The sequence below is a fragment of the Canis aureus genome, chromosome 21 (assembly GCF_053574225.1).
Source record: "Canis aureus isolate CA01 chromosome 21, VMU_Caureus_v.1.0, whole genome shotgun sequence".
NCBI classification, from domain to species: Eukaryota; Metazoa; Chordata; class Mammalia; order Carnivora; family Canidae; genus Canis; species Canis aureus.
This window is the reverse complement of record NC_135631.1, coordinates 37,934,254-37,959,328: the sequence shown is the minus strand read 5'-3', so window position 1 is coordinate 37,959,328 and position 25,075 is coordinate 37,934,254. Positions and strand designations below refer to the sequence as shown.

The 25,075-nt window shown below is 39.6% G+C and overlaps 1 protein-coding gene across 13 annotated transcripts in view; it reads right to left on the bottom strand.

The window, feature by feature from the left end:
• The window catches only part of MAGI2 (membrane associated guanylate kinase, WW and PDZ domain containing 2), a 1,325,593-nt gene that overhangs the window by 290,529 nt on the left and 1,009,989 nt on the right, over positions 1-25,075 (bottom strand). For 10 of the 13 annotated variants that reach the window (XM_077863880.1, XM_077863883.1, XM_077863879.1 and 7 more), the window contains exons 8-10: positions 17,082-17,203; positions 16,604-16,732; positions 14,966-15,148 (exon numbers count right to left, since the gene is read on the bottom strand). In XM_077863880.1, the coding sequence (XP_077720006.1) occupies positions 14,966-15,148; positions 16,604-16,732; positions 17,082-17,203 (434 nt within the window). The remainder of the gene's footprint in view (positions 1-14,965; positions 15,149-16,603; positions 16,733-17,081; positions 17,204-25,075) is intronic. The other 3 variants (XM_077863874.1, XM_077863875.1, XM_077863888.1) reach the window with 1 other exon arrangement.

Below are 25,075 nucleotides of genomic sequence, written 5' to 3'. Positions count from 1 at the left end.
GATATTAAATCAGATACTATATATTAAGAGTTTGGCACAGTGCCATTAAACTCAATAAATGAATATTATTATTAGACGGAACTCAGCTCTGTCATAAGCTATGTTTTATAATAAGTCAAAATCTGTCTGTATAATTTTCACCCATTTGTGGTTATTCTCCCATCTGGAAAAACCTAGAAGAATTTAATGGAAAACAAGGCTGCTGCTTTTTCCTTTTGGCAGCTATTCAATGACTGAAGCACTTCGCATCTCTATGTTGTAGATTTTAGCATATAATTCTCTCTCTTCCCATCCCACTGAGTTGTTAACAAGTATGAACTTTGCTGGCAACATAAAGTAAATCCTATTGCTACCACTCCTCCTTGGGGAAAAAAACCCAATCAGGGAATCATAAAATAAAATATTTAACAAAGAAAATACAAATTATGGAATTGAGAACTTGTCTTTGAACAATTGTTCAAATGTGTATAGATGTTGACTCTTACAAACATAAACCTTATAGAAAACTTGTTCAAATATTACCTAACTTAGCCTCAATTCCTTATGGCTTAGGAGTTATTAAAACATTCTTGTTAGGCTAAAACACTCCAAGCTGGCTTCTCCTGTGGTATTATAGGCACCATAGTCCACTTACTTGCTAAAGCGTGCAACCCAAAGAAGCAAACGTACTTAACTTTCTTCACTCATCTCATTCACTCAGACAAGAAGGAACGCTGATTCTACTGTCCATTTTATTTCCTCTTCTCCTCCGTAGTTAGAGCAGAGCTTCCAAAAGATGGATGCCCAGCACATATCAACCTGGCAGCAAACAGACTAAGGCACAGAGTACCAACCCCTCATTCCCTTCCGGCCCTCTGATGGCCAGCTGCTTCTTCCCACCCATCAAGCCCAACTGGAAGCTCTAGGGCAAGGGAGCCCATTGGTGGAGTCCATAAAGAGAACCAGAGAATGCTGGTGTGGGGAGGGAGATGAAAGAGATGCTGAACATTTCATAACTTCTCTTCTGATTCTTGTCTATTTTTCTACAATTCGTATTTTATACTGGCTCCAGAGCTGTCTTTCTAAAATGCACATTTGATGAAGTTGCAGCCCTGCCTGCAACCCCTCAGTGCCTCCTAAGTACATTTTGTAGCTCCCTTCCCTGTTAAGCTCCTGGCAGCCTTTCACCTCAACTTGGTTCTGTCCTGCTTCTGTGCTGCCTCCTCGGTTTCAGGCATAGCAAACAGCTGGTACTTTTCCATGTCCCCTAGACATGGATCCATGAAAGGATCACATTGTTTTCGTCTTATAAGCCGATATCCTACCTGGCACAGCTCCTGGCTCATAGTAAAAGCTCCCATATGTGCCTGCTGAATGAATGGATGTCTGCACTTTTGCACGCTACACTCCCCATACCTGGACTACTTAATAAATTCATAATCTCCCTTCAGGTCTCGGAATCACACTTCATCTGTGAAATCTTTCCTGGACTCTCCCTACACCCTCTCCTCTTGTGAGAGACGCAGTCCTCAGGAGTCTGCACACATCTCTTCCAGTATTTATCTCCAGGTGTCATTTGAAATTGCTCACATACCTCTGTTGCTTTGCCAGACTGCACAATCCTTAATGTATTATTTATTCATGAGCCCCCAGAACCTGAAAGGATGGCTGATGTGTGGTGGGCACTCCCTGCACACACATGCTTTCTGGGCAGGCTCATCTGGGGGGACAGGGTGGTAAAAATGTAAAGTGGGTTTTTTCCTATAGTTAGTATTTTCATCCTCCTCTCCCTTTCCTTAATGATAGCTTGGGAAAATTCTTAACTTTTAAGTCACTTTTGACTACAATATGCCTAGTCTCATTAAAGCATCAACCTTAAACTTTAAACCTCTTTTCCTCCTACCCTCTACATGGCTTATACTAGGACCCTGACAGCTTTGAGGCAGGGGAGGCACGGTCTGCCCCTGGGTCACTGCTTCTCTCCCTTCCTCTTCAAGGTCTAGTTCTTCCAGAGAGGAAGTCTTTTTTATTCAATTGGGTGCAACGGTGTTGGTTGCAGCTGCCTGTCTAATGAATGGTAACTAGCCATCGAATGGCAGGCTCTCTCATGGAATGGGTCTGTGCATTCATCCCAGGGTCAGTGCAGTATTTGGTTCAAGCTTGACCTCCTTCATCTCCATATTGGAGCGCTGCCCAGCCTGTTGATGCAGGTGGCTCTCCTGGGCGATATACGGAAGATGGCTGGCTCAGGTCAAGGTCTCTTTCCCAAGGTCTTTTCAACCATAGAGAACTTGCATAGCCTTGTCATGCCAAATCTGGGTGCAGTGGCTTCACTGTTGTTTTCTATCATCCCCCTCTCTCCAATTCACTTCTTTCCTAGTCTGATGGGCAAAGGAAGCAAGTCCACTTACTGCCCGAGCAGATGTCCAATTTGGAAATCAAAACACCTCGTTTAAACACCTTGTTTTAGACAATCTCAATTTCAATGAGTAATTATTCCCTTTGAGCCTCCCTCCTCACATGGGTTGAGATGGGGATGGGAAGCACTCCTCCCTTTCACGTGGGGACTACTGGATTCCCTCTCAACACAAGCTCTGCATCCTACATAAGGCAAACTATGTCGAAGATTCTTTTTCTCTCTCCAGCTTCTGTTTCTGTAGAGGAAGAGGGGGGCAGTTTATTGTAGCAGGGCGGTTCCACAGTAGCCACAGGGACAGTAATGGGACCACAGCTAGTTCTATGAAAAAACCCAATTTAACATCCCATGATAAGTTTGCTGAATAAATGAATGAGCAAATGGATATGTCTATTTTGTGTAATTATTAAGAGACAGGAATACTGATGTTGTGCAGTGAGGTACTAGGTGAAACTAGATTAGTCAGTGACAGAAATCCAAGGTGGAGTGCTGGACCTCTAGCTCAGGGCTCAGTCTCCAGTCTGCCACCTTGTATAACCTTCCCTTGTCTCAGCATGGCATGCATTCACACATTAATTAGTAATGCCACTGCACACATCAATAAGAGACCAGAATCACCACCAAAAATCAGTTTTATATTTTTTAGAATTTGGAACTCTGGAGCAGGAGAAAAAATGTCATTTCTGCCAGAGGCACAGCATCTTACTCTGCTCTTATGTAAACTCACTGTCAGGCAATCCCAGGAACTGCCTCCACTCGCCTCTGGGCAAAATGTCTCCTTTTCATAGAAAAATGTCACCTTTTCTCTAGGAAATGGCAGGTGGTTATTTTATTCCAAAGGAAAAATGACCTTTGCATTTTGTTAAAAAAAAAAAGAAAAAAAAAAAAAAAAAGAAAAACCAAAGACCCAGCCTTGATGAAAAACACTGAAAACAATTCCATATCTTTTAGTTTGTAGTTGAGGTCGTTCTTTGTAAATTCTGAGATTACACCTGTCACCACGGATGTAGCCCGTAGGCAAATGTCATTGACCAGAAAAGCCTGTTACCTCGTTTTCCAGGAATGTTCACTGCACACAGGATGGATTCTTATCATTTCAGCTCTTGCTACATCTAACACCAACCTCATTACTCTAATACTTCAAAGTTTTTATGTCCCAATTCAGGATCACAATCTTATACAAGTCGGTGAGAAGCTGCTCCAAAAACATACTGGTGTTACTACATAGTGTGTCTATCCATCATCAAGCTTGAAAGTATGTTAAGTGCTTCATATTGCATTTAGAGATGTGGCAATCTAAGTCAGCTTTCTCATTCCCCAAATTTCATTGTCTTATGAGAAAATGGGAGGAAATAGATCCACGTGTTGTTGTTGTTTTTCTTTCTTTCCTAGTCAGGTGAGACAATGGGATAGAAGAACAAACAAAGAAGAGAAGTGAAAACTTCAGGAGCCAACACTTTAAAACAAAGAGGGAAGGAACACAAAGGTGATCATGTGGAGAAAGACAGTTCTAGGTTATTAATCTTGGCTTCGGAAAACAAAGTTCCCCCCTTATTTTGGTCAATACCTCGTTTACGTGATGAAATGTTTTAGTTTCTGACAATAGTTCTCGCCATGAAGGGATGCCAAATGCACCTTACAGAGTTGGCTTTTTGAACAAAGTAGTCAATTTGATGATGACGTGAGATTTACCGTGTGTGCTCCTGCCAGTTCATGCAAATCATCAGCTGGCGCATGTGAGAGGAGCCTTAATTACACTGGATGCGGGAAAATCACGTTTCTGCAGCTGCAGCAGCTTTGATATTTGCAGACTCCAGCGCGCTCCATCTCTAATTTCACTGGCAGCTTGCAAAAACCAGCAGAATTACACTTATAAACAAAGGTCTGCATGGCAATTTATCTCCTATTGACTTCCGTGAAGTCTTCTTGTTTAGAATGCGAAGAGATTTATAATTATGAACTAAGATCTAAGACTTAGCTGAGGAAACAGTGGAAGACATATTTCTTGCCTCTTTTTCTCACTTATCTGTCGATGGTGATATATGTGTGTGTATCTAGGAAACTAAATTACTCATTGAGCCCTTATGAGCTTGCATGACAGTCTGTAGGGATATGCTCCAATAGCCTATATGGATATTTGATTCAAGGAGTATTATTTCTTTTAACAGAAACATACATATATTTTTTTGCCTCAGGCATTTTCCAACTATCTTACCCTCCTAAGACTTTTCTTTTTGTTTCATATGATTCAGGATTGACATGTTTTTGTTTTGGAGTGGGTTATAGTATCAAAAAGTAAGGAGCTTCATTAAACAGATGAAGGTTAGATTAGTGGCGTCTCCAACATGTATAGTAACAGAAGTCAGAAGCCAATGGCATGCCTCAATGGTACCCCAGCCCAGTTTTCAGTGGTATATGCACACCCATGAGGTTGAGTGTCCTACTTCAGCTGCCAGTCTACCAGTAGAATAAGAATTTTAAACATGGCACTACAATTCTAAAAATTTTCTAATTACCTCCTTTAAAATCGAAAAGTATTTTAAGAAGCAAGAGTTGTTTTGTTGTTAGTGTTCCATACAAAATCATTTCATTCCCAGGGTCCAAATGGTGAGCATCCTAAGCTGTTCATAAATCTTATCATTTATCTATCATTCCCAGAATACTAAAGCTTCCTTCAATTTCTTGGAAGATAGTCTTATAAATATTAATAATGGTTACCAATTTCAAATGATTCTATATGTCATGCCCTATCCTAAGTACTTTACATGTAGTAGTTCATCATATGAAATGTTTGGTTAAATTAGACAAAGAAAAGCCTTAAATAATTCTCTAAGGCAGCATAAATAATCATTGAAAAATCTACGATTATTACAGCAAATCTTGTGCTTTCATAGTAATCCATGGAAGCAAATCAGTGCTGCACAGATAGATTCCTTCAACTGCTCAGTCACCAAGTTGAATATATGTCATATATCTGGTAGTAAATAAGCCTCAGGAATTTATTATTGATGAAGTCAGATGTAGGCTCTGACCTCGGAGAGCTTATAGGTAGGTGCTGGGGGGTAAGGGGAGATGGCAAATAACAAGTGTTTACAGGTCCACTGAAGGAGGGGGCAGGTGAAAGTAAGCACCTTTTATAAAACAAACAAACAAACAAACAAACAAACAAACAAACAAACAAACAATTTCCTGATGAACCAAGAACTCAGTTCCATTAGTTGCTAGATGGAGAATAATAGGAAATGTATGAATTTAACATTGTCTATAAAAACACATATGCCCATCCAGATACCAGAATCTGGTATTCTTTATACCTATGTGGATACTTTTGTGTCATTTATAAGCAAGGGAACTGGTGATCCTGACCCCAGGGCTAAGAAATTAAAATTATTAAAACTTATTAAATGCATTTAGATAATGCCATTATTTCAAATGTGTCTAATTTAAGCTGAAAACCTTTCACTAATATACTGACAACCAACTACTTCCTCTATAGAGTAGGTAATAAAAAGACAGCATTAACCCCATAATCTCCAGTCCATTTCCATTAAATGTAATAAATTTTCAGATTTTTAAATCAACATCTTCATACCCAGTAAGATCACTCTAATGTAACATCCCTGGTGTTATAACCTCTAGCCCCATTCTGAGCTGGGCTCTTAGGCTGAGTAGGAGCCTGATCTCCTTTCTTCTTTAGCTCCTGGAGGGCCAGAGAACCTGTACTGCAAATTAACGTAAAGCTTTTCTGCAGAATAACTAAAAAAAAAAATAATAGTGAGAAAAGTACATTTAAGTGCATCGATTTCCTTGGTGTTAATAGGTACAATGGTCATGACTGTCATAACTCAATTACTGTGTGACTTTACCCAAATGGATCCCAACACTGAAACTAGAAACAAAATCAAAGCAACAAACTTTGCTATATCTGTGCTAAAATGAGAATACAGTTTTTCAGCCTGGGGCAGAGATGAAAACTAGATAGAACTTGTATAGTTGTTAATCCTTCTCAAGTGAGCTTTTATCTAGGTTCTGATTTTAAACGAAGAGGTCATACACAGCGTTGTACAAGGCACTTACAAAAAGAGAAAAGATAGAAATGTGCCAAAAGGAGGCACTGCAATAGCATTTGTTTGGGTTACAAAGACCTCTTTTTTAAAACTAAATGCGTCATTGAAGCATATCATGATTTTAAGAATTGGTGCAACAATTTTTTAATCCTTTCAAGTGGTTCAGTTTATAGCCAAAATCAAGTATTGTGTCAATGATGGCATTTGAATTACCTAATATATCATCCTAAAAGGAGGACAGAAGATAAAAAGTGTTTACTGTAGCTCTTGCCTTCTCTGCCAGATGTCTGGTGATTGATCTGAAAGACACATTACTTGCAGGGGAGATGTTAGGTATTTGAACAAAATGAAGTGAGGTTTTAAAAGTTAGGGGTGTTAGTAAAGAATCAAGAGTAAATATATTGACAAGCTAAACAAGCACAGTTTATTTCTTCTCTACTAGAGATATTAGTATTGGTCAGCTGGCTAGAAATTCAATTCTATTTCTGGCTTTTGTAGAGCACAAGATTCTTTTTTTTTTTTTTGGAGCATCTAAAGCTCATAAATGTCTAATATCAAGGGGCAATTTAGAATGTTATCTCACATAGATCTAAGTCTGAATATTTTGTTAGATCTTACACAGTGAATTGCTGCAACCACTTGCTCTATTTTTATTAGGAAGACAGAGCTGGAGACCTGGTGATTTTACTGCTCATGTTCCCTGGATGAGGCATTATGATTCACTCTTATTTATTCATAGCACGATGGAGAATTGGAAGGCAACACATCATCAATGCTTCTGTGTCAGAAAGGTAAAGAGGTAGAGTGTCCACAAAAATAAAAGATAATTTTCTGAGGGACATTGGAACAAAGTCAAGTAATTCAGAAACAAGGAAGCCACATAAAGGATATTGTGGTAGATAAAAGATTACTAGAAATATTTTGCCCCTTCTCCCATCAAAACAGGGGGCCTAGTTTCTGGGCCCTTGAATATGGGCTGAACTTTGACTTGCTTTGATCAGTGGAAGTGATGCTGTGCTGGTTTGAGGGTAGGCCTTAAGAGGCTTGACAGCTTTCCCTTAGGGCCCTAAGCCACCACAGAATCTGGTTCAGACATCATGTTGGTGAGACCATGTGGAAAGAGAGGTGCCTTGTCAGCCCTTGGGAATCCCAACCATCCCTGCTGAGGCATCAACTGTGAGTGAAACCACCCAGCACATCCCAGCCCCAGGAGGGCTTCTTAATTAATGTGGCTGCATGAAAGTCCCAAAGTGAGCCCAGCAGATGAGAAGCACCCAACAGACTCCAGGTAAGAATGTGGAATCATGAGTGAATGTTTGATTGTCTCTGAGTTTTGGTGTGGTTTGCAATAGAAAACTGCACAGATACTTCAAACAGAAAAATTACATTTCTCTGATTCATTCATTTGCCTCTGGAAATTGACAGGACCATCTAAATATGATCAATGGAGGTGGAGGCTGATGATGAAGAACTGGCTGATTCACTAAGACACTTTATAAGGCAAGCCAGTTAGTGTAAGAGCAGTGGGGACAGATAAAAATTCAAAAGGAAGGCTGTGCTGGATACAGGTTATCAGGTTGACAGAAGATGAGACACAAAACATTTTTGAATTACTTCTTGGGCTTTCTTTTACATACACTGTTTCTCAAGAGATATTTAGTTAATAACCATGGAATTTCATTAAATGGCTAAGGAGCTAAAAATGGTTAGGGAGGATCAAATAAAACTGAAGTAGGGGGATGCCTCGGTGGCTCAGTGGTTGAGCATCTGCCTTCAGCTCCGGGCATGATCCTGGGTCCCAGGATCAAGTCCCATGTCACTCCCTGCATGGAGCCTGCTTCTCCCTCTGTCTGTGTCTCTGCCTCTCTTTCTGTGTTTCTTATGAATAAATAAATAAAATCTTAAAAAAAAAACTCAGGTAGGGCAGAGTAGGAAACCATTGGGTGGCCATTAACTGGAGAACCAGTACTAGAGCCTGCCCTAAGAGGGGCGATAATTGTCACATTGAGAGCACAGCAGTCATCTGCTCACACAGCACCCACAGCTTCAAGTTAATCTTTGCAGTTCCCTAGCAAGCAAAAGGATAGCTAAGATTTCAGATCATATGAATTACGGGATAGAGTATTATCAGGGTTAAAGTCCCCCCTCCCCCCAGAATGAGAAATTGCTCTTGATTCAATGTCCTAGACTGATATGAAAGATAAACAGAAGGATTAATCAGCTTTATTCTATTAGGTAGATGGCCACGGACTCTACTCCAAAAGTTAGTACCCAGGAATATTCATAAATACTCCTTAAAAGCAATTCTGAGCATAGGCTCTGTTGCAAGGTGGTCAGGGTAGGATGGAGAATGTTTAAGTTGTACAGTAGATGGAAAAGGAGTCTTCTGGCTACCTACCACTACATGCAGTAGTTCTCAAACTTTAGTGGGTATAAAAATGCAGATCCTAAGATGTCTAGTTTCATATGACAGACTGATTGCACATGGCTATCCTCCTTTTTTTTTTTAAATATTTACTTATTTATTTATTTATGAAAGAGAGAGAGAGAGAGAGAGAGAGGCAGAGACACAGGAGGAGGGAGAAGCAGACTTCATGCCGGGATCCTGACATGGGACTCGATCCTGGGACTCCAGGATCGCACCTTGGGCCAAAGGCAGGTGCCAAACCGCTGAGCCACCCAGGGATCCCCCATGGCTATCCTCCTTAACAAAGACTTTAAAACGCATAAACCCACAGCAAATGAAAAGAACCCGAGAGAAGCCATTTATGTGACAGAGGGGCTGTTATATGACATGACAGCTCAAGAGAATTTTAGAATATGGAATGAAAATCAAGGCAAGATAACTAATTTACGATGGCTTTGGAAGGTCTATTCAGAGTGGGGGTTGGCAAACTCTGGCCCATGGTGCAAAACCTGCTGCCTATATTTGTAAATACAATTTTACTGGAACACAGCCATACTGATTTATTTATGTGCTGTCTAAGGCTGCTTTCATGACAACAGAGTTAAACAGTGTGACAGAGACCACCTGGCCCACAAAGCCTAAAATATTTACTATTTGAACCTTTACAGAAAGCATTTGCTGATTCCTGTTCTAGTGTGTTCTTGGAGGAGGGGGCAACACAGGCAAGAAGGGCTGTCAGCTGCTCTGCAGAATCCCAGGGTCTGGGATTAGGAGGCATTGACACAAGTATACAGCAGATGCCTCCTGGTGGCACCGTATGCAGAACTCCCATCACCTACCCCGAGTCGAAAACTGAGGATGTCTCCAAAAACAATATATGTCCCCATCTAACAGACTTTTATATTTCATCCCTGGCTAAGAACCCTAGAGAAACTTTTCAGTTTTACTTTTAAATATGGACAATTGAGGATCATAACACATGTGAGGACTGCACTCTAATAAAATGAGCATCCATAAAATAAAGAGGTATGGATATGGATAACGGTGGGCTCTGCTGGGGAGAGACACAATGGAATGTCCCCAAGGGTCAAGATGAACAATTATCCTCAGACAGGAACAGGAAGACAAAAGATGCCCAGAAAAAAGAGGACTGTCTAGAGGACCTAATGTGATGGTGCTTTTGGCGGAAAAAAAAAAAAAAATTATTTGAAGAAAGAGATTGCAAGAGAGAAAGACAAAGTGAAACTTCTCAAAGCTGTTTGAGGGGGAAAATGTATTAATGGTGCACAGTTGGGGTCAGTGAACAAATTTATAAAGCCACGGTAATGCAAAAACTGTAAAAATATTACTAAAATTAGTTGTGAAATTCTACTGGGAAAGTGTGGGAAGGCAGATGGGAGACAGAGTGAAATCTTCATTTCTTTCTAAGAGGAAGTAAATATAGGTCATGTCTAAATCTGTTAAATCAACACAACAGTATAAACACATTAATTGGAGGTGTGAAGGTATTTACCATCTATAAGAACACAAACTGATTGAGTGCCTCTGAGATGTGGGCCTGGAGGGTGGGGAGGGGCACGACAGGAGATATTTTATGCATTACAGATATTTTGATGCTATTTTTTTCCCACATGCATGTATTTATTTGACAATTTTTGTAAGTCTATAAATGCACATTTCCAAAAACCACTTCTAGGAAGCCGGAATCAGTAGGCGCAGGGGCACAGGAATCTGCATCTTTAAAAGCTCCCCAAGTGATTCTGACAAAATTTATCTTATGCCTCTACTTCCAGAAACACAAAGAACGAGGAGGCAAACAGTGAAAGAGCATAAGGGTGATCTGCTGGGATGGAGAGGTGCGGGGAGCCAGAGAATGTCAGGATGCTAGCCTCCCAGTTTCTTGCCATTTCACTCATAACACAGATACATTTTAGAAGAGGGCAAATAACATCTAATAGATTGGGAGTGACCTCATAATTTTACGGAAGAACTTCACAGGCAGGCCAGCTTTCCTCCCTCTTACACTTGTTGAAAACCTCAAGCCTTGATTCAAAAATTAGCCTGAGGCAAAACAGGAGAGACATCGTGTAATGAGAGAAGCTTTTTCACTGAGAGATGTTAGATAAATAACTCTCGGGCTCTGCAGTTTATAAGCCTTAGTATATCAGTCTTGATTTTTAAAGTAGTTTAAAGAATATTATCAGGATCTTTGGTGCCTACAAATGATTGCCAGGATGTAGAATATTAAAAAATCAGAACTCAGATGGTTTCTGGGCCCTGTGGTGATTTCTTCTAAGAAAGCTTCTTCTAGAACATTATAGGACCATTGGGGATTGGCTCAATTACTTGTCAAAAAGCAGCCAGGGGCACAGTGTCCTCATTTTTTCCTCTTCCGTACCCCTTTCCATGAATCAGTCCTGACTGAAAAGGAAAGAATTCCCATCCTACGCTTGTTTCTGTTTCTATTGTGCAGGACGCTTGGTCAACATTTTAGTAGAGGGAATCTTCCTTTGTGTTCATACAAATTATTGCTGCTTCTTTGCCTAAATTAGGGAAAACCTAGAGCTAGAAAAATTGATTCAGTATCTTCATGCTTATTTCAATGTCAAATGAGACTACTTGCCTTAAGATTTATTTATTTATTTGAGAGAGAGAGAGAGAGCAAAAGAGAGAGAACACAAGTGGTAGGAGGGGCAGGGGCGGGGGGAGAGAGAGAGAGAGAGAGAGAGAGAGAGAGACACTCCAGCAGACTCTCCAATGAGCCTGGAGCCTGACTCTGGCTAATCCCACAATCCTGAGATCATGACCAGAGCTGAAACCAGAGTGGAAAACTCAATGGACTGAGCCACCCAGGCACCCCGAGACCACAGACCTTTTAGATAATAAAGATTTATCACTTTATCTGTAGTGTCTATTTAAAAAAAATCTTTAGGTTCATTTATAGGTTCATTTATAATCAACCTATAGATTATAGGTTCATTGTATAGTCATTACAAAAAGAAAATTAATTTTGTCCTTAACATGTTTTTGTCTTTTTAATTTCTTCCAGAAACTGGAAGGCTGGTTTGTTTTGTTTTATTGGTAAGCTATAGGTCCAACTAGCCTTCACCAGGTCATGCTGTAAAAGTAGAATTTAGCCAATTCAAATTTCACTTCTTAATTTCTAAGTATATCCAACAATCCATTCACTCATCCATTCATCCATCCAACACATACTTATGGAGCACCTGCTATTTGCCTTGCACTGTTTCAGGTTCTAGGGACACACGAAGAAAACATCAGCCATAGAGTAATTGGTCGAAATTACTCTATGCCTAATTGGTTGAAAATTTCTATAAGAACTGTATTTGAGAAAGATTTTATGTATAAGTATTCATGCATTTATGATATCTCTGTTTTTCAGTTGAGGTTATATGACCATATACTATTCTTTGATGTTTCCTACATGCCATTATAGTTCTCCTTTACCTGTTATGATTATCTTTTTATTTGCTAGTTCACATGAATAGCTACTGAGGTTGGAATATTGCCATATACTGTGATGGCTCATAAACTTTTCTAGGTATCCCCCACTACTGTGGCTTTGCATATGTTGTTTCCTCTTCCTATGGCTCTCCTTATTTGTACACCTAGCAAACACCTATTCATCATTCAAAACTCTTTCAGGCATCATCGTTTCTATGAGGCTCTTTCTCTAAGCACCTCCCAATGGACTCAATCTCCTATTCCTCTGTACTATTTCTGAACTTTGTATTTATTTTTATTGAATTGATGTAAATACTCAGTAACATGCTACTCATTATTTCTATAGTTAAACTTCTGAAGGATAGAAACATCTGTCTCTTCATTTTTGCATCCCTAATAATTAGCAGACCACCTGGGACATATGGATATTCATAAAATATTAACTGAATGAACTGAGGAGCCATTCCTATTCTAACTTGTGGAATGTCATAGAAATGCGCTTACATTTTACTTAAAATTATCTCACAATTAAAAATAAACATTTAAATTTTTTTAGTATTTTATAAGCAATCGATTTCAAACTTTCATTGTATTCTTTTCCAATGAGAGAAATGATCATTTCTATAAAAGCCCAATAAGACTATGTGGTTAGGAACATGCTTTTCTTTTTAAACATTTCTGTTGCTTCCTCCTTCCACTCTCTTAACTTTGTGCCAACATCAGGGTTATTACAGATTCATCCTATTCATATTGTGTTACAACTCCTTGTTTAGCTATCGGAGGCCCCTTCCTAGATATAACTCCCTGAGAGCTGGGCCATGTCCTATCCATCTTTGTCACCCTTGTGTACTGTAACGTTTGTGAAAGTGAAGAGCTGAACATATGTTTCTTGAATGAATAGGAATAAAAGCGAAACAGTGAATATAATTAGATATAAGTTCTTTTTCTGTTAGGACCTATTTTGTGATTAACAATGAAGAAAATGTGCTAAATTCTAAATAAAAGTTTTCTTTGTGGCTTAGTAAGGCTAGCTTAGACTGTGGTTATAGCAAACTAGCAAAAGGAGTAAGAAAAAGTGCTGCTGTGCAAATGTCTTTTCTTTTAAGTTTACACTTTATAGTTTTGAAACATGGACTAGTGGGTTGGATCAGAGAAAAAATAACTAACTATTCCTTATCATGAAAACAAAGAAGTTTATTATGTATTTCACTGAAGTTCAAAAGCTTTGGGGAACCCTGTCCTTTTACTGAGATGGTATTCATTCTATAATTTCCTCTTATTCTAATTGTAGGTAATAAGATGATTTTAAGTTGAGTCATTTGATATTTCTCTATGATTTTTTGGCAACATGAAGGTGTGCATGTTGAGTAAAATATCACCAGACGAACAGTAGAGCTGGACGCTCCCTAACTGAACTCTTACAGAAAATGATGTACACGTGGTTTTTACAACTGTAGTGTTTGAAAAATGTGGTGGGTTAGTTTTAAAACTTTGCTCAACTTTTCAGGAGATGCAATACCTATTAAATGGATTATTATTCACTCACTAGTGACCCTGAAAAGAAGTTATTTCTGAAGGAACCATTTACCTAGTGGTAATAAAACAATTAACAAATATGCAGACCATAGAGATGTGAAAACATTTCCTCAAAAGTAATTCTCTAATTTGTGTATGTACTAGGACACATTAACTTTGGGGAATTGATATCATAAATTAAATCAACATTGTGAAAAATGTGTAATGGTGATATAGGTCTTTGGAGATATAGTCCCTGCATTTTATAATACTCTTTCTAATGTATTTCAAAAACAACACTACACAAATCTTGAATCAGTATTTTAAGTAAACAAGATCAAATTTGACTTCTTCTTTTTGTCCCCCAAGTGAAAAAACTAGTATTTACAAATTATGAGATTAATCCAAGGTCATGGGCCAGGTAGGAGAATTTAAAATCAGACTGCAAAGCCAGGCTTAGTTCATTACTTTTTTTTCTACCTCTGTGCATCTTTCATATTTTATACTTCCATGCCTTTAACAATTTGCCTCTGCATCTCCATGTTAGATGAATTTTGATTATAATTTGACAGACATCCAACTAACTGCATGTGAAAATTGATTCATAAGAACTATAGAAAAAACCCTTATATATTAAAACATTGATGGGGACATATAAAGATGAATACCATTCAAAATTTTTTCTATGAAATGAACATGCATATTTAAATATCTAACCTGGGCAATTCAGCATGAGAATATCACAAGATTAATGCAGATTTTAAAATATCAATGGTTGAACATAAGGTAGAATAGTATGAAATGTTAATCACATCTCTAAGAAGGAACTCTAAAAATAAATTAGGAAAGTGCCAATCTCAAGAGTCCATTAAATCCAGCAAATAGAAGGGGCAGTCTGAAAAACGAGACAAAAATGATATTTAGAGCTATTTCCAAAATACTTCAATTTGATACTCCCAAACTTAGGAGAAACATAATTTCTGGTTTCCCTAAAGAGAAGGGATCTTTGACCTTCAACTTAAGAACACACAAAGAAGCTCCTCCTATTTGCCTTGGGTGAGGGGGAAGAAAGGTGTTGTAAAATTTCTAGAATTTCTAGAGCGGTAAGCACCTTACCTGTTTCCATTTTCCCATCCTGGGCTGCAGGCCCATCCGGAATCACACTTTTCACCTGCAGAAACTCATCAGGCTCATCTCCACCAATGATGGTGAATCCAAAACCCATGCTGCTCTTTTTTAGAGTGATGCTGAGGAATGTTCCCTTCAACTGGGATGCATCCCGGGTGAAGAGCGGTTTTTCTACATTGGCCAATAGAAGTTAAAAAAGAAAAAGCGTATTTAAGGCAAGTTCTCACACGGGCGAAAGCCAACTACGGAGCAGCAATGCCAGGGGTCAGTGTGGGTGTTTCCTGTAGTAAAAGCAAGCAGGGGGTGACGGTAGGAGCAGAACTTTTAGTACTGCCTGCAAACACAGAGTAGTCCCAAGCATCCAGGAAAGCTGAAAAAGCTGCTTGGTTGGTAGATTTTCTGTCAAGTCAGGGTTCCATTCACCAAAGTAGCCCTTCTTGGGCTTTTTTTTTTTTTTTTTTTAAAGGCTGAATCAATAGGCTATCAAAGCCTATCGATCAAGTGGAGCCCAAATCATCCAGACACATCTGTATACATTCCTCTTGTTCTAAAGGAGTCCAATCAGGAGGTATGTGTGAGTGGCTGGTCCTGCACAAAACTTTGAAGGGATGAAACCAGAAAACCCAAATGGACTGTTTTAGTTTTTAAAGGGTAAGACCCATGGAATGCTACCATCCATTCAAATGTCTAATCTATTTAGAAGGAGCACCTGGATGTGGGACTGAGTTGACTTTTGCTTATATTGTGAGATGCCGTAAAGATAACCAGATACAGTTCTACTGACCTCATAGTGTTTAGTATACTCTACAGTGTGAGCAGAAGGCAAGCCAAAATTTCTACATATAATTATGAATGTAAAGGTAACACATTTTGCAACAACATGTTGATACATTCAAATCATATACCTAAATCATCTGAACAAAACTTGAACCCATTCATTTAGGTTTGGCCACTAATTTGTTACATAATATGCTTTTCCCGTTATGATCTGTGATAAACATATTCCGAAGCATATTAAATGCTTTAAAAATAATAGTCATGCTGGGAAATAGAATTAATATCTGCTTTAAATGCTATCTCAGTCAAGTGTGTGTGTGTATATATATGTATATATATACACACACACACATATGCACGTGCACACATACATACATTTAGTTGTTACATTTTCAGTGATATGATTTGATGTTTGTAACAGCCAAACTGTACATAGAGATTTAGCTTAAGTATTTTGGTGCTTTTGCTGTTGTTACATTTTGGATGATATGTAATAGATATAATGAGTCATCATATTGGAATTTTACATCACAGATCTGCACTAAAAAGATTAAATATAATAATTCTCTATTTTATATTTAAGTCTATTTTACATCTTTTTCTTTGAAATGCAAATGGAAAATGCTTATAACCTCACCATCTACGTTCCCTTTATGAAGGTAACATTTACAATCAGAGAGAAGTTACTGTGAGACCTTTACATTCATTGCACTTTGTGCTGTAGTGGTGCGATATTCGTGCTTTTATTTACGAGTAAGAGCCCACAAGACGTGAAAAGTTTGTGCAGCTACTCATCCCACCACGTAGCTCCAAGGTGTGGTCAAGTGCAGCAAGCAGCCCCGGACCTACCGCAGGGCCAAGGCCTCCCCGCGTGGTCACGCGGATAGTAAGACAAGTCATTCACGCTGCGCGACCTCTCCAGGACAGCGCGGGGGCAGGTGCATGTGGGCCTAGGTAATGTCGACGAGGAGCCGGCTACTGTCATAAAGGAGAACAAGCCTTATTCTTTTGCGTGGTCTTTTGAGGACACACCTACGAGTCTCTATGAATCTGCAGTTTACAGTACCACTGTCAAAACCCATTAGTCTCCACCTGGCACCATGCTGTAAATTCCTATAAGGTACTGCCGGAGGCTTTAATTTAATCCATGGTTGCTAAGTGCATTAGTTTAGAGACAGAGCAAACATCCAGCTAAAGCTAATAGAGGGGCTTGGGGAAAGCAAATTGATTATTTGAAATAGTCTAAGCTAAAGGCATATTTGGAAGAGCAGACAGTTTGGTAGATAATTTTTCCCTTTGAAACAGTGCAGATGGACATGGTACTCACCTCGGAAACCTGGCGCCTGCAGGGGCTTTGTTCCCAGGTCTGTGTGGGGCATGTTATGCTGCTGTAGCTTCCTTTTTGCTTCCAGGACAGGGTTTTCAAACTGTGTTCTTCTGTTTATGTGGCTGAAAAATAAAATTTCAAATTAGGATAACAGTGGGACAAAGTCATTTAAGAGAACATATGTATAGCTCTACAGAGAGCAGGCGATTAAGGGACACCTTATGTGATTAGTCAAGTGCCCCGCCAGGCATGAGGTCAGGCCTCTGCTGGGGCTGGCCTGTGTACAGAGCACATTTATGTGACAGGAGCAGAGATCTCAATGCCACTATCATATGTTACTGTGTTTCAATTATGCATGATTCAACCAAAAGACCTAGAATGTGCACTTGCTTTCTGGTCTACTCTGTTAGTTTGACATGAGTTTGATGCATTAAGATAAACGATCAACCAACAAAATTTATACCGAATGGTGTTGCAAAGAGTGTCATCTAAGCTTTGCAAAGTCTCCATACCTACCAAGGTAAGTTGAATTCACGGATTACTAGCAACCAGCGTCTACACGTTTTAGTGTCAGACAGACCTGGATTGAAGGGCTGGGATACAGAAGGAAGGACTCTCAAGGATATTAATGGAAGTCATAGAATACCTGTAGGAGGGTTAATGCTCATCAGTTGAAAGTAGAGTATTCACATTTGATATAATGAGATGATAAACTCATAGATATCAGACTCAGAGTGGCTTGAAGCAGCTGTGGGTCAGCTAGCCTGAGGGCTTATAGTATAAGGATCCCTGATAGACTCCTTACAGTTTAATGAATTATTGTATGAAATTTAGGGCTCCATGTCAGTGGAGAGGGAAGGAACTAACAACTCCGCCTTGTGGCAGTGACATATAGCTCTTTCTCTAGGATATGAATGCTCCCATGAGAGGGCTCACATATACATTGGTCTTTGGTCTGTGTACAAATAGAAATAGGATTATGGCGTGAAAGCCTGAAAACCAAAGCAGAATTAGAAGAGGAATGAACAATTCTGACTAAATAACTCTATGCTAATAAGTACTGCAGATATATTTTCTCAATGTAGTTAAGCAACAGTCTTGAATTGGAATCATTGCTATTTTAAAGGCAATGAGACTGAGACACACAAGGTCCGATGACTTGCTCTAAATCTCACGCCTAGGAAGTGGCAAGGCACAGATCTGACCCAAAAAATGCAATTCTTAACCACACATTCTCTTTTCAACGTATGAGTTCACACTGGTAAATGCACACATATATTTTTAAAGATTTTATTTATTTGAGAGAGAGAGAGAGAGAGAGAAAACAAGCATACAAGGAAGGGGGAGGGGCAGCGGGAGAGGGAGAAGCAGACTCCCTGCTGAGTCGGTTGTCAGATGCAGGACTCTATCCCAGGACCTCAAGAACATGACTTGAGCTGAAAGCAGACGCTTAATCGACTGAGCCACCCAGGCGCCCTATGTGCACACATATTTAATGTGTGTGCGTGCAACACAAATCACAACACACAAATCCTCTCATTATGTCTTCTAAAAGTACGTATGAGAAAGAAAAGGAGGTAGAAGAAGCAATGTTTCAAAACCAATTTTCTATTATTGTAAATCAGATAATTCCTGTGAGACAAAGAAGCAGTCGTCAGAAACATGATAAGAGGGGCAGCTGGGTGGCTGGGTGGTTGAGCGTCTGCCTTTGGCTCAGGTCATGATCCTGGGGTCCTGGGATTGAGTCCTGCATCAGGTTCCCTGCATGGAGCCTGCTTCTCCCTCTGCCTATGTCTCTGCGTGTCTCTCATGAATAAATAAATAAATCTTAAAAAAAACAAACAAACATGATAAGATAACTGCAGTATCTCATTGCTTCCTCATAGGAGGCAGGGTAGGGTAGCTGTCTGCCACAAGGCTCGCAGTCATTTGGCCCTGCATTCAAAATCTAGCTTTACCACTTGATTAGCTGTGTGATTAAACCTTCATCTGTCATATGGACATAATATTGCCTTCCTCCTGGGGAGGTTGTGAGGGTTCAATGAAGTAGTAAATGCTGGCACAGGGGATCAAACATAGTTCAGTAACTAGCGGCAGCCACCTGCCACCACCGTCACCATGTTTTCATCACCATCACTGTCAGCATTTTAAGTCCATAGAAAGGCTTCATGGGATGGGGTATTTAAGAGCACTAGGCCCTTTCTCTAACATTGTCTCTGGTGCTATTTAGGAAGAAAGTGCTTCACGACAACTTTCTTAGGTAATGGAAGTTACCAGGATAGAGTTCAAAGTAAATCTGCCTTATGTAAAATCACTTCCCATTGGAAATAAATACAATTGTAATGCTCTTGTGCCCCAAGGAGTCACTGTGATCTGTGGCATGTAGTGAACTACGGCACATGATATTTCAAAGCTTCTTTGCCCTGGAAACTCTGACAGCCCCACTGGATTTCAAAAGGATCAGAGTTTGAGGCCTCTCTTCCCTTTTCTCCATTTTCATGTAACCTTCTTATTAAAATCCTTTGAAATCTTCCTATAACCTAAAGAAATATTATTCCTGACTTGGCCCTTCCTTATCTCTGTAGCTTCCCCTTTGGCTGTATCCCCACATACTCTTTTTGGACATATTTGGAGCTACTCTTGTTGACAACACCATGTCAATCCCCTCATCTTTCCATGCGAGCTTCAGGGTAGCAATATTGCATCATTTGAAACAAGACGACCTGGGCTCGAAGTGGCATTTTGCACAAATTACTCACCTCCATAGACATCAATATTCTCGTGTGTAAAATAGGGACATTAATATCTGTTTGTTGGGATTGCTGTGAAGATCAGAGAAATAATGTTTGCAAAGCACAGATACATACAGAGGACCCCACAATTGTAAGGTCTAGTTATTGTTTATTCTTGAAGGTCTGGCTATTCTTTATTACTATTATTAATAAGTACTGCTGTCAGGGTCATTATTATTATGATGCTTTTCCCATCTGTGCTATAACTCCTCTCCTGGCTTCCCCTAGCAACACTGCCAGCCTGCTACACTCTTCCCTTGGCTCTCATAAAACCTTGAACAGACTTCTCTTGCCACAGTTTATTTATTTATTTATTTTCTTATAACCTGTCTTCTCACAAAGAGGATTTGTGGCACTTTTAAGGAACAAAAACAACAGAAAGTAAACAAAATCAGGGTGACATTAGTTGAATCTAGGTAGAAAGTCAATAGAATTGATAATATAGGGTTCTACTTGTTTACCAGCATTCTGTTACAAGTTAGCTTTGAGTTTTCAAGTTGCTAATTCAATGGGAGAGAGAAACTGGTTATCAGAGTATTTAAATTAAACCCAAGACATTCAGAGGACATACTATTCCTGTTACCAAGTCTTCAATTTTTTTTCCAAGTCTTGGATGGAGAGCTTTCTCTGATCCTAATATCCTAAATGATAATTTCACAAGCTATCATAACCTTATCATACTGTATTTTAATAATTGATTTTCATGTTTATTTCCTTCTATAGATTATGCACATCCATATACAGGTTCTATGTGTTCATCTTTGTATCCCAAGCAGTGAAAGACGATATTTTGTTAAATAGCTAAGTGAGGAGTGTGTGTTTTAAGACTTGTTTACCAATACACATTAGCAATTTTGAGCAACCAAGAAGCAGCTTTGAAGTGTACTGAAGGATTTGGTCTCTTCATTCCCTATCCTATTTCTGTTCTGCTAGGTCACTGTTCATCACCCGAGGAACTTTAGCCTCAGAAAATACATTACAAGAACATTCTGGGATGCATTTCTATATACAGTTGGGTTCCTCCAACTGCCACCTGCATATTCTAAGTATTTCCTTAGAAAAGTCAATATGTACCCACTGGCTTCATGGATACTATTTTGAAAATACTCCATTCACCATCAAAGTGAGTTTCTAGAGTTCACAGAGAATGAAAATACCAGTGAACTAGTCTGGCATGACTTGTACCCCACAAACAATGGAAGCTGGGTGTGGCTTTAGTATCCTAAACTAATTACTACAGAACATTCACATTGTCACAACTGAAGGCATTCATTTAAAACTTAAATGCTTCCAAGCTTAGAAAGGCCTATCCCAAGGAAGTATGATTGTAGCTGAAAAAGAAAGCTTTCTCTTCCTGTGCTTCCAGAATGAATAGTTTCAAGTCCTTTTAGCAAGGATTTGGGGGTCTTACAATGTGTATAAAGCATGGGAATGACACATGCTATCATCCTTCTCATTGTTTAGGCTCTGTGAGATAATTGCTAGCTATTTTATCTAGCTTCCATATAAAATGGAACCTGGGGTGCTACCAAGAGTCCTTTCCCTGTAATTATATCTGGTCTATTGTCATACTGTATTAATCTTTAGGTGGTACGAGCTAAGGGGATGAAAGCCATATTCTGCAGTGGGTATATCCTAACAACCCCATTCACCCTTCACAAAAGGAAGGAGTGCTGATGTGAGATGCTTCCATGTTGGAATGGCGAAAGGATTAGGATGTTCAAGGATGGAATTCTACTGCCTTCTCTCTTTACCCTCCTGTTCCCCCATTTGCAGCTTAACCCCCTCCTTTCACTAGGGCAGGGAAACTGCCACAATACGGAAGTGAATGAACCCTAGGAGCTTAAAAACAAGCAAACGAACAAAAAGCAAAAACAGAAAAGACTCAGGCCCACCCTAAATCAACAGGGCCATTATCTCAGAATGAGGTACAGGCATTGGCATTAAAAAAGTTTCCCAGGTAACACTATTGTGCCATGGTGGCTGCAATCTCCTCTTGAGTTAGAAGCTGAGAAGGTACAAAAAAAGAGTTTCTTGCCTGATTAAGATTTATGTGGAAGTCTCTTTTTCTGTATGTGGCCTTGGGGAGTACTAGGAAATGCTATTGTGGCTTCAGAAGAGAGCACTTCTGATATTGGAAGTTTCGTAACATGCACGGAGGGAAAAAAAATATTTGTAGCTGATGGGATGATATACTGCCAAAAGTAGTCCCACGTCAGTCCTGTTTGACTGGCACCTCCTTCACTGAGGGAATGGAAGACACGGGAGTAAAGTTGTACTTCCTAAGCCTGTGAGTATGCACAGGACAGGTCTGCTGGTCATCAAGGCCATTATCTGACCCCCAATCCCAGTGTTCCCACCATATTCCGGCCTCTTCATGCCTCACCTTGCTTCTCCTGGGTTTTTGGAGAGGGGCACTTTAGTAGATTGTTGCAAATGGCATCTTTTGTACCCATTGGCTATTATCCCACCATCTTGACTTTAGTTGGCAGTTTAGAAATGGATCGTTGGTTTGATATGTGAGAGAGAAGAGAGTAGCTTTCAAATGGAGATTGTATCACAGGTGAAATAAATAAACCTTTGCAAGGTGGTCAAAGTGGCTACGCTAACTACTCTAAGACATGAGGTGGCCAGTGCTCAGTATGTATTTATTGAGTAAGCGCATGGGTGGGAGGTGGGCACCCATGAAAAGTGGGAGATGTCACAGGTTTCCAGTTTAAGTCTCCCCTAAAATCCATCTTGTGACAGAACTTGATGTGAAGCTTAGGGCCAGTGTATGTGATACAGCCAATCTGCCTTTGGGTGAAGACTCATGAAATCCTTCAAAACAGAGAATCTTCCAAGACATTTTTGTGATAGGTGAAAAGGTCAGCCCACTATGGTGATGGAAGATTTGGATCTGAGAAGCTGATAAGTAGCAGCTGCTATCTTGTGCTCCTATGGAAAAGCACTATGTTAGGGATAAAATGAAGGGGGCCCAGAAAGGCATCCACTCAGCACTGGATGTGGGGAGATTGGCTTGGGATTTGTGGTTGTGGCTCAGCCTCCTTTGAGGGCTTCCAAAAATCTATTTTACTTGGACTACTAAAAAAAAAAACAAAATAAAACAAAATAATTCCCGTATGGAATCAGAGTATGAATTTCCTGGTTGCTTGGAATTCCCTGGGTATTCTGTGACCCCAGTTTTGATTCCCCCACTTCTGGGCAGTCAGGAAAGTCTGCCTATTACCTCCTCACATCTGAACCCCTAGACTGCAACTGCATTGGCAAACATATACATTGCACCCACTCTATGCATACTTCATTCATTTTTAAATAAACCTTGAGAAGACTCCTTAAAACTTTTCTCCACTATCAAGTTTTAAGTAGTGAAAACTACTTCATGCTTTGGAAACCAAGAGAGGATAATAACCCTCTGGGGATCTCCTGGGGCCAACTTTCCCTTCCCCCGGAGGGCAGGGAAGTTATTAAGAGCTTAGTCACTATAGTCATCTTGCTGGGATTCCCACCCAAGCCCCATCACGTTCTAAATGTGTGACCTCGAGGACATCATTTACACTCTTTGTGCTTCAGAATTTTTCATCTGGAAAGTTGGTATAAAAGTAGAGTTGTTTTTCATAGAGTTGTGCACATTCAATGAATTTAAATGAATAAATAAATCACTTCAGACCAGTACCTGGATGTAAGTAGTCAATCAATGCTATTGTGATTCATCAAATATTTGTTTCTCAAATACTCTGTGCTCGGCACTATGGAAGAGGGTGCAAGGAGGCAAGGAGGGGCAAAGATCAATCAAAGATGAAGTGTAATAGGGGAGATAAGACAGGAACAAAAAGATTTTAAAATAGGGCTTACATAATACAAAGTATGTCTTACAGTGCTTTGAAAAGCTAAATTTTAAAAGTACTAGTCTAAAGACGAATGTTTTAAATACACTTTATTTTAAAATTTGAGCTTTGGATAAATGGAAGAATTGAATCTATTTTACTTGGAACTTTTTTTTTTTTAATTTATGATAGTCACACACATACACACACACACACACACAGAGAGAGAGAGAGAGAGAGAGAGGCAGAGACATAGACAGAGGGAGAAGCAGGCTCCACGCACCAGGAGCCCGACGTGGGATTCGATCCCGGGTCTCCAAGATCGCGCCCTGGGTCAAAGGCAGGCGCCAAACCGCTGCGCCACCCAGGGATCCCTTTACTTGGAACATTTTTTTAACAGAATAATTGAATCCCACCTCCTGAAAGATTTCTTTGCAGTTCGAACACTAAGTGATAATTTTCTCTGTATAAATGTCCATTCATTATTCCCGACTTACCTGAGGGTAATGTGTGTTTGCTTTGTGAATGTGGGTGGGCAGATTGAGTTATTCATATGTTACCTGCTCCTACTCTTCCTGGACGAAAGAGTGTCTGACCTGCGGATATGGTGTCCAGGTGGGAGGTGGACTCACAGCCAACAGAGGAGAGTATCCATATATTATTGCTGCAACTCTGATGGCTAAGGAGTCTGTCCTCCATCCCTCATGAGCCTGACTTTCCCAAATGTGGATGTATTTTTCAGATAAGTGAATTCTCTCTTCCCTTCTCCAGTAGTAGTAGTACTAAGTTACTTAGTTAAGACCCTGGCCTGTAATATGTATTTTACACATAAGGGGTATTTATCACTTAGCCATTACTATCTACCAATTACACAGACAACTTGATAATTTTACTTCTGGCAGAAATAGCAATGTGCCCTGCCAATCATGTCATGAAGACCCCAGGACCTACAAGATACACAGACTCATTTTTCAACATTTCAGAACCACTGGGCATGCATTTAAAAATGTTTTCTACTGATGAATCGCTAAATTCTACCTCTGAAACTAATAAAAAATAACATAAAAATGTTCTATCCATCCCTTCTCATTCCAATAAATATCTTTCTTAAATGTTATTGCTAGGTGCAATACTATTATCATCAAAGGTATTTCTAAACTTTGGCTTCTCAATTGAGCATAAGCAGTGAGTTACAAAATTAGAGGTAAAATAGAACTTATCTAGAGGGAAACCAGAAGACTACACTATTCCAGGATTTTTCTGTATTAAGAGACAAAACTAATACATCCTCTTCCAACACTGATTGAATGGCTTTGTCCTTCAAGTCTCATATGGAAGGTCATTTAATTCATCAGATTTCTAGGCACTAGGGCAC